A 10,880-nucleotide genomic window follows, 5' to 3' on the forward strand; every position below is an offset into this window, starting at 1 on the left:
TCCCTCAGCTCTTCAGCTCAAGGCTAGCGCTCTACCACTTGAGCCACAGTGCCACTTCCAGCTTTTTTCTTTTTTCTTATGTGGTGCTGAGGAATGGAACCCAGGGCCTCAGGCATGCAAGGCAAGCGTTCTACCACTGAGCCACATTCCCAGCCCCCCAGATTACATTTTGAATAGTGTGAAAAAATAAGGCAGCATTTGAGATTATAGAATGGTGCATGATTGATCTATATTTGTCTATATTGTGAATAAGATAAAATTTGATTGTACTCTTTGAGTTAGTGTTTACCGAAGCTCCTTTTAGAAACTCATGTTTCATTTTTTCAGAACTTTTAATCCAGCTGATTATGCAGAGCCAGCCAGTACTGATGATAACTATGGCAATAGTAGCGGCAATACATGGAACAACACAGGCCACTTTGAACCAGATGATGGGACGAGTGAGTGACTGTTTTCATTTTTTGTCTCTGGGATTTTTAAGAATTTCTTTTTTGTGTGTGTGCTGTAGATTGAATCCAGGACCTTGTGCATACTAAGCAAGTGTTCTAACACTGAGCTATATCCTAAGCTCAGGAAATATTTTCATATGAGGTTATAATTACTTTTTAAAAAGTGGGAGCTGGGATGTAGCTCAGTAGCAAAGTGCTTGCCCAACAAGTGCAGTATCTGGATTTGACCCCCAACACCAAAAACAAAACCACAAAAGGGATGGCTGGGAACATAGCTTAGTGGTAGAGTGCTTGCCTAGCATGCATGAAGCCCTGGTTCAATTTATCAGTACCACATAAACAGAAAAGGCTGGAAGTGGTACTGTGGCTCAAGTGGTAGAGTGCTAGTCTTGAGCAAAAGAAGCTCAGGGATAGTGCCAAGACCTTGAGTTCAAGCCCCAGGACTAAAAAGACTTAACAACTTATATTTGGGTACAAAGATAGGGTAAGATAAGTTAAACTACTGTTTATTCTGTTTACATACCATATTGACATGTGTGCTAATAAGAACAATATATGTGCTGTTGTATTTGATCCTTATCACTGTTTTATGAAGTACACTTTGTTGTTTTTTATAATACATAGGGACTGAGTGCAACCTTCAACTTACTAGGCAGATGCTGTATCACTGGGGTGTATGCCCACATTACCCTTTTTGTTTATTTTGTTTTTATTGGTCATAGGCTTAAACTTAGGGCCTGGGCTCTGTCCCTGAGCTTTTTCACTCAAGCCTACCACACTACTACTTTGAATTACAGCTCCACTTTGGGTTTTCTGGTAATTCATTGGAGGTGAGAGTATCACAGGCTTTCCTGCCCTGGCTTGCCTTGAACCATAATCTCAGGTCTCAGTCTCCTGAGTAGCAAGTATTACTGGTGTGAAGCACTGGCACCTGGCTCACATTGTGTTTGGTGTGTTTTGGCTTTTTGGTGGTTAATTGGAGAAAAGAGTCACAGTTTCCTGCATGGCTTAGCTTCACAGGCATTATTTAGTATCACTTTCCTGGTGATACAATTGATACTAAAAGAAAAGATGTTAGTCTTTGAACTTAGAATTATTTAATTCTAAATCTTGTGCTCTTTCCATTATAACATGTAGCTGCTGTAAGCTCTGATTGTATTTCTTAATTTTTATTGTAGTAGCTTTATCTTTTCAAAAGATGACCCAGAATCAACCAATTAATTAAACTACTACTTGTAGAAATGAACAGGGTTCAGAATCAAAAGTCTATATTGTTGATTTATTTTCTGATACGAAGATAAAAGCTTCTTCTTTTTTCTTTATTTTTTGTCAGTCATGGGGCTTGAACTCTGGGTCTGGGCACTGTCCCTCAGCTCTTCAGCTCAAGGCTATTTCTACCACTTAAGCCACTGTGCCACTTCCAGTTTTCTGTGTGGTTTATTGGAGATAAGAGTCTCATGGACTTTCTTGCCAGGGCTGGCTTTAAACGACGATCAGATCTCAGCCTCCTGAGTAGCTAGGATTACAGGCGTGAGCCACTGATACCCGCTTTTCTTTATTTTTGAGAAGTCTTCATATTGGAGCATGAAGGGACTCATCAGGCTTCCTTTTTTGTTCAGTAGCCTTGATGTGTTGTGGACTATTGCAAGATATGAGTAATATTGTTCTTTGGTTAGCTGACTCTGGTACTTAGATTTAGATACACCATATATCTTTAAGGTTATTAGGCTTATGGGTAGGCCAAGGTGTCTTTGAAGGTAAAAGGTATGTGTGTATTGCTTTTATACCTTTTTTTTTTTTTTGGTTGGTTGGTTGTGGGGCTTGAACTGGGGGCCTGGGCTCTGTCCCTGAGTTCTTCTGCTCAAGGCTAGCACTCTACCACTGTGAGCTATAGCCACTTCTGGTTTTTGAGTGGTTAATTGGAGATTAGAGTCTCGTGGTGACTTTTCTGCCCAGGCTGGTCTTGAACCTCAGATCTCGGCCTCCTGAGTAGCTAGGATTGCAGGCATGAGACACTGGCACCCAGCTCCATGTGTATTGCTTTAATAAGAGCAGCCTTTAGGTTCTGGAGTGTTTTCTTCTGTTGATATCTTTTACTTCCTTCTGGTTGAGTCAGCAGCTGAGACCAAAGCTTTTCATCTTATTAGATATAGGTTAATAGAAAAACCTGAAGTAAAAGATGCTTTATGTTGATTTTAAATTTTCATATTCCCTTTTAAAGATTCTTATCTTTGTTTCTCCAGCTTCTCATTAGCACACAGTATACCTTAGGCACTAAATGTTGCTTATTGTTCACAAATATGCTATTTAATAAACATTTTAAAACTTTCCAATGGGTTAGATATCCTTTTTTTTGTTGTTGTTGGTAGTCCTGGGGCTTGAACTCTGGGCCCTGGACGCTCTTCTTGAGCTCTTCAGCTCAAGGCTAGCACTCCTATCAGTTGAGCCACAGTGCCACTTCGAGTTTTCTGGTGGTTAATTGGAGATGAGTCTCATGGGGCCATTTCTCCCTGGGCTAGCTTTGAACTGTGAACTTCATATCTCAGCCTCCTGAATAGTTAGGATTATAGGTGTGAGCAATTAGTGCTCAGCTTGGAATATTGTTTTAACTTACTATATTTTAGAGACATTAGAACTATTAATCTCCTGATGGATTTGTAGGGGTAGTTGTAACAATACTAAAAGGTAATGTGCTTTGCTCTTGAATAATTGAGTTTTTAGTCTTTGGAAGAAAAGATGGTGGAAATTAGGGAACTACTTTTACTTTGAAATAGAAAGCCAGGCTTTGGGGGCTGGGAAGGTGGCTCCGTGGTAGACTGCTTGCCTTGCATGCTTGGGGCCCTGGGTTCGATTCCTTAGTACCACATAAGCAGAAAAAAAAAATAGCTGGAAGTGGCGCTGTGGCTCAAGTGGTAGAGTGCTAGCCTTGAGCTGAAGAGCTGAAGGATAGCGCCCAGGCCCAGAGTTCAGGCCCCATGACCGGCCCCCCCCCGCCCCCAAAAAAAAGTCAGGCTTTGATGTCCTAGTCCTTAGCTGTATTCAACAAGTATCTAGTTATAAAAACAATGGGGAAGTGAATATTTATTTTTAGTAATTAGAAAAGAAACCCTATTTAAGAAGTCCATAGTCACACAATGATCAGTGGTGCTGCTGCCTTCTTATCAATGAGAAAAAGGGTTTTAGGTGTGTAGCTTCATGCATTTTCATTATTGATTTCATGATCTAGCATGCCTTCATGCATGATTTCTTTTTGTGTTGTCATAATAGCAAAATTACAAGTTGCCTTTTTAGTTTAAAAATAAATTTAAACCTACCCTTAAAATATCCACAGGTACAGTGGGAATTATGTATTTGGGGGCAGACATTCTCATTCACAAACAAAATTTCACTGGTTGTTTTTTCTTTTCTTTTCTTTTTGTTTCAGGACTTGATTTCATTGGGGTTGAGGGGTCAAATTATCCCCGAAAATTTGAGACTGCTCCTGGTATGATACATCCAGGCGCCTAACTGCCCCGGATATTTTTTTTATAGATTTTTATGAACTGAAATATCTGTGGATATGTCATTTTTCTGTCTTTTCTGCTTTTTTTTCTTTGTACCTTTTCCTCTTTTTCTGTGCCCACTCTTTTTCATGAATACTCAACATTTATATTGTCTGCACTTTATGCTGAGGGAATGTATGCCCTAATCTGTTCAGAGCATTTCCATCTTTATTTCTTGCTTCCTCAAAATGAGTTTCTTAGCCATAACCATACTTCTTGAAAGCATCAAGTCAGTATTTCATTCTTCCTTTCTATCCCAGTTGAAGTTACCAGAGTGTATAATGAAAATCTTGCATAGTCTAAATTATATAACCTCTCAGTCTAGAATTGTGTATAACTCCTGTGTTCCATTTAACCAGGGTGGGACAGATGTCAAAGGAAAATAATGGTATCAACAGATATAGGGGGAAATGTGATTTATAACTTGTATAACTGACATTAGACTTTGATTTTTTTTTTTTTTTTTGGCAGGGAGGGGAGGGGAGGAGAGAGGGAGGGCAGTCATGGGGCTTGAACTCTGGGCCTGGGCCCTGTCCTTCAGCTCTTCATCTCAAAGCAAGTACTCTACCACTTGAGCCACAGTACCACTTCCGGTTTTCTGGAGATAAGAATCTCATGGACTTGCCTTGCATGGGCTGGCTTTGAACTGAGATCCTCAGGTCTCATTTTCCTGAGTAGCTAGGATTACAGATACTTCAATTTTTTTTTTTTTTGGGTCCGGTTGTGGGGCCTGAACTCTGGGCCTGGGCGCTGTCCCTCAGCTCTTCAACTCAAGGCTAGCGCTCTACAACTTGAGCCACAGCACCACTTCTGGCTTTTTTCTTTTTTCTTATGTGGTGCTGAGGAATGGAACCCAGGGCCTCAGGCATGCAAGGCAAGCGCTCTACCACTGAGCCATTTTCCCAGCCCTGCTACTTCAATTTTTTAATGCATTGTCATTAATAAGTGGTTTGGAATTTTCCTGGTAATTTTCTTGGGAAAGTATTCATACTGTCGTTTACTGTAGGAAATAAGGTTTTTTCCTTTATAGATATTAAAATATTTCTATTCAGTGACTGAAATGTCTAGATGCTAGCCTTTTTTTTTTTTTCTAATCTGAGACAGTATCTAACTGTATAGCCCAAGGCTGCCTTGTCTTAATTGCCTTTCTGCCTTAGCCTGCCTAGTGCATTGCACCATAATGCCCAGCCTTCCTTGAATTCTTATTTAAAAAAAAAAAAAAAGGAAACTAAGCCGGGCACCAGTGGCTCAAGACTGTAATCCGAGCTACTCAGGAGTCTGAGATCTGAGGATTGCGATTCAAAGCCAGCCCTGGCAGGAAGTACATGAGACTCTTATCTCCACTTACCCACCGGAAAAACCAGAAGTGGTGCTGTGACTCAAGTAGAGTGCTAGCCTTGAGCTGAAGAGCTGAGGGACAGCACCCAGGCCCAGAGTTCAAGCCCCATAACCGAGAAACCAACAAAACGAAACTGTCCACTTATTTAGAAGGCTTTTTGAGTTATTTGATAAATACATATATAGTTCTAGATAAGAAAATAACATATTGTTATGCCTTATACAGCCAGATAAATTCTCACTCTGGTCTTTGGTTCAAGGGAAAAATTGTGGTTCTCATATTCTCACTCAAATTCCTTATGAAGGGACATTTTCTGAAATTATATGAAGCAAAGAAATTGGGGAAAGGAGATGTGGAAGGTGCTTTGATTGTCTGTATACCTTTCCCATGTAAACTGTATCCTTGCTTACAATATGATAAATTGTAGGCTTCTGTTTGTGCCATAACCTTGAAAGGTTAGATTCCATATTCTGTATTGTATGAGTAGGATTAGGTTGATAGTTACTGCTCATACTTGACTTTTTTGGGGGTGGGGGGTCCGGTCGTGGGGCCTGAACTCTGGGCCTGGGTGCTGTCCCTCAGCTCTTCAGCTCAAGGCTAGCAGCACTCTTACACTTCAGCCACAGCGCCACTTCCGGCTTTTTTTTTTTCTGCTTATGTGGTGCTGAGGAATCAACCCAGGGCCTCATGCATGCAAGGCAAGCGCTCTAGCACTGAGCCACCTTCCCAGCCCCTCATACTTGATTTTTAACCTGTTGTCTTCCAAAACGAGTTAAATACATGGAGCCTTCCTTACAATTTTCTAGTTAAACCTATAATATTTATGAATTAAGACTTCTGGGTATATTTTTTCATTCAGTTCCAGTAACTCTTAGTTCTCACTATTCTGTTTGACTTTCAAACCTATTCTTAGACATTCTTCTTTTACTATTTATTTATATTTCTCTTTCACCGCTGTGCTGTCATCATCTTCATACTGCTTATAGTTTTCTCTCTCAAAGCAAATATGTATAGTCTGCATGTTTTAGTTTGAATTGTCTGCCACCATTTCACTCAATGACTACTACATCATTATAGCCCACAGCTCTTCAGTAGAGTTCTTAATAGAACTGTGGTCCTTAATAGTACTGCATGGAGCTTTAAGTCTAGTGTTTGTGTGCATGCATTTTCAGTCCATTTCTTCCCCTTCTCTCCACCTTGCAGCTCTGTAACAAAAACTGAAAGTACCAATGAAATCATAATCTTAACAAAACCCTACTTCTCTGAACTTTCCGTTTCTATAGTCTTTCATCTCTAAAGCCCAACAATTCCTTCTGATTAATAAACTGTTATACTTTTTACTTTCATCAAAAATGTTAATACATTGGATTTTGCATGTTTTATACTTAAAATTATTCCACAATTTTTCCTTTCTTTCCAGGTGCATGGAGGACTGCGACAGAAGAATGGGGAACTGAAGATTGGAATGAAGATGTAGGTATTCCCAGGACATTCCTCATTAATGCCTTCTATCCCTAAGTGGTGTTTAGGGATAGAAAATTGGTGTATTTCTTCCCCTTAAAATGCACACATAAGATTCTGACCCAAAACTTTTACATCCAAAATAGTGTTCTGAGCCAGAACATTTCACATATGTTATATGAAGGAGACTGGGCATGAACAGGACTCTGGAACCACACTGTGGAAAGGGCAAGTGCACTTGTGTAAGTCCAATATCTGATTGTCGGATTTATTCCAGGAAAAGATGGTGGTTGGGTAGGGCACCACAAATGGAGTGAGGCAGGTAGAACGTTGAGTAATAGCTGCTGGTGGTACATGAATCTACTAAGAATCCTTATTTGGTATATAGTCCTGTAATGGGTTGCCAGTGGATGTTAGAATTAGTATGGTGGTACCAAATCCTCAGGCTTATAGTCTGATTGGCTCTGAAACCCTTTCATTTATTTGAAGCCCTGTATAACTGTAATTGAGGTGAATATATGTACATTTGACTATCTGCCAATTTGACTCAACTTGGAAACCCTATAGATGAGTGGCACATAAAATAATCTGAATTCACCTTACTACCGGAGTAAAACAGTTTTCCTGATTCCTGGTCACAGTCAAGCTTTAGCTGTGAATGATTGTTTTCAGTGATTATGGATATTTTTAGTATTTTGAAACCTAATTTCCTATATTTATATATAGTTGGGCAAAATGGCTTTTGTGGTTACAAGGAAATGATATATCAAAACTGTTAGGTTGCCTGTTTTGTTTATTTACTAACTTGTATTAGTTATACAGAAGAGAATATCATTGTTAACCTTTCCATGTGTTTATGATGATGTCAATCACTTTTAAGTTGTGTGTGTGTGTGTGTGTGTTGCACGCGCATGCAAGCGTGTGTGCCAGTACTGGGGCTTGAACTCAAAGCTTGGCTGTTACTCCTTAGATATTTCTCTTAAGTCTGGGCTCTAGTACTTGAGCCACTTCTGGCTTTTTTTGGTGGTTAATTGGAAATAAGTCTCAGAGACTTTTCTGCTGAAGCTGGCTTCCAAACTATGGTACTCAGACTTCAGCCTCCTGAATAGTTAGGATTACATGTGTGAGCCACTGGCACCTGCCCCAATTATGACTTTTTAAAGCTTGAGTAGCATCACTATCAGAGAACGATTATTTTCTATTATGAGCGAACTAGACTGTCTTGTGAATTTAATCATTCTCTGCTTTCTGAAATCTGGCTTATTTTCTTTAGCAACTTTCAAGAAATGGGTATATTTCCTCACTATTTGAGAGAATATTTGAGAAGTAAAAATCACAATTTAACTTTATTTAGTAGTCAAGAGTTAATTTCTGTAGTTGATCACCTAATTTAGATGCCTTATGAGAGTATAATAAGCAGGGTGGTGGTAGCTCACATCTGTAACCTTAGCTACTTTGGAGGCTGAGATAGGAGGATCGTGGTTAAAAGCCAGCCCAGGGAAGGAAAGTCTGTGAGACACTTATTTCCAGTTAACTACTAAAAGCCAGAAGTAGAACTGTGGTTCAAGTGGTAGAACGCCAGCCTTGAGCTGAAGAGCTCAGGGAAAGCACCCAGATCCAGAGTTCTATAACCTACATAAAAAAATTTAAAAATTCAATACATCTCTCAAGCAAAAAAGGTCTGGGACAGTGTATAGGCCCCGAGTTCAAACACTAGGACCTGTATAGTATAAAGGGAAAACTTATTGAAAAAAAAAACCTTTACCTCACCATAATTAATACTTTTTTTACTGCTCAAGAGTTCTTAACTTTTTAGTTTATTTGAAAAGAATAGTGGAAGAGAAGTGTTTGGGTTGAGGTGCTGATTAGGAGCTATAATAGAAAAATGTGGAGGGGTTTTCTCTTTTGTATGACTAGTAAGTAGAACCTTATTTGTGTTTAGTCCGCATGTGATTATTTCACTCTATTATACTTTTTTTTTTTTTTGAGTCCCTTAATTCTAACCTATCCTTGGATAAAACCTGACTAGGCTTGAAAATCAATTCAGGATTCTTCAGGGTAGATAGCTTTTTTAAAATTCTTTTGGTATTGAAAAAAAAATTCTTTTGGTATTGAATTCAGCCTATGCCAACTTCTGACTTTAGCTTATCTGACACCAGTAATAATAATTCCTCTGTTTTCCAGCTTTCTGAAACCAAGATTTTCACTGCTTCCAATGTGTCTTCAGTGCCTCTGCCTGCGGAGAATGTGACAATCACTGCTGGTCAGAGGCAAGTGTGTGGTAAAATTTAGTACCTTTTCCCAAAGAGATCTTCTGAGTTAGCTGTAAAGAATAACAACATTTGTCTTCACAAACTCCCTTGATGTTAGTAGAGATTTATAACAGTAATAATTAGTGTGCTGAATGAAAGTTCACGTGTTGTAATATTACATCATACTCTCATTTAATTATGTAGACCAGACTATCCTCAATAGCATTGACTATATAACTTGTCTTGAAGTAGCCAGGGAAAAGTAGACCCAACCTGAAAGTAGGACTTTTTTTTTTTGGTGTCAGTTCTAGGGCTTGAACTCAGTCTTGACACTGTTCCTGATCTTCTTTTGCCCAAAGCTAGTGCTTACCACTTGAGCCATAGCTTTACTTCCAGTCCTTTTGTTGTGGGGGGGAGGGGTGGTGTTTATTGGAGATAAGAGTCTCACAGAAGCCTGGGATGGCTTCAAGCTGTGATCCTTACATCTCAGCTTCCCTCGCATCCCATTGAGTGGTATTGGACACTGAAGTTTGAACTCATAGCTTTGTGCTTGTTGAGCAGGTCCTCTATTCCTTGTCAAACCTCCCAGGCCTTTTGGTCTTTTTATTTTTTTTTTAATTTTTAAAAAAAATTTTGTAGGTTATAGAACTCTGGGCCTGGGTGCTTTCCCTGAGCTCTTCAGCTCAAGGCTGGCGTTCTACCACTTGGTGGTTAATTGGAGATAAGAGTTTCATGGACTTTCCTGCCCAAGGCTGTCTTTGAACCACAACTCTCAGATCTCAGCCTCCTGAGTAGCTAAGATTACAGGCCTGAGCCACCAGCGCCTAGATGATGATGATGATGATTGTGTGTGTTTGTGCCAGTCCTGGGATTTGAACTGGATCTGGGCACAGTGTCCATGAGCTTTTTGTTTCAAGCTGGTATTCTACCACGTGATCCATAGCTCCCCTTCTGACTTTTTGGTGGTTAATTTGGAGATAATAGTCTCATTGATTTTCCTGGGTTCCTGAGTAGTTAGAATTACAGGTGTGAACAACCAGCATGTGGCTGCTCTGGTTATTTCTGACACAGGGACCAGTACCCATACCTCAATGCTCCTGTTTGTTATATTTCCCATCATAGCTGAGATGACAGGCATGTGCTACCACACCTACATTTTTTTTGTTGAGATGAGGTCATGTGAACTTTTTGCCCAATCCAGCCTAGTATTGCCATCATCCTAATCTCAGCCTCCTTAGTAACTGGGATGATAGGTTTATGCCATTGCCCCCTATTTGGCTTTGAATCTCAATTCTCCTTTGTGCCTTATGCATGCTAGAAATTCATTCTACCACTAAACTACCTCTCTAATCCCATATTTTACTCTGTACTACAGGTAATAATGAAATTTTGCATCAGTTGAGGAAAACATCTAAAGCTTTCTTTGTTCTAAAGTAGATGAGAATTCTGGCATGTGGTTTTAATTTTTTTTTTTTTTTGGTCGGTTGTGGGGCTTGAACTCTGGGCTTGGGCCCTGTCCCTCAGCTCTTCAGCTCAAGGCGAGTACTCTACCACTTGAGCTACAGCGCCACTTCCAGTTTTCTGGTGGTTTATTAGAGATAAGAGTCTCATGGACTTTCCTGCCCAGGCTGGCTTTGAACCATAATTCTCAGATCTCAACTTCCTGAGTAGCTAGAATTACAGGCATAAGCGACCAGTGCCCGGCTAGGCATGTGGTTTTAAGTTGTAAGAAATATTAATGAAGCCGGGCGCCGGTGGCTCACGCCTGTAATCCTAGCTACTCAGGAGGCTGAGATCTGAGAATCGCGGTTCAAAGCCAGCCCGGGCAGGAGAGACC

At 40.0% G+C, this 10,880-nt stretch overlaps 1 protein-coding gene across 1 annotated transcript in view; it reads left to right on the forward strand.

The window, feature by feature from the left end:
* Ubap2l (ubiquitin associated protein 2-like) overlaps nt 1-10,880 on the forward strand; it is a 68,917-nt gene that overhangs the window by 21,546 nt on the left and 36,491 nt on the right. The window contains exons 8-11 of the mRNA XM_013015029.1: nt 328-440; nt 3,874-3,933; nt 6,751-6,803; nt 8,976-9,065. Coding sequence (XP_012870483.1) covers nt 328-440; nt 3,874-3,933; nt 6,751-6,803; nt 8,976-9,065 — 316 coding nt within the window. The remainder of the gene's footprint in view (nt 1-327; nt 441-3,873; nt 3,934-6,750; nt 6,804-8,975; nt 9,066-10,880) is intronic.

This window comes from Dipodomys ordii, unplaced genomic scaffold, assembly GCF_000151885.1.
Source record: "Dipodomys ordii isolate 6190 unplaced genomic scaffold, Dord_2.0 Scaffold26, whole genome shotgun sequence".
Lineage (NCBI taxonomy): Eukaryota > Metazoa > Chordata > Mammalia > Rodentia > Heteromyidae > Dipodomys > Dipodomys ordii.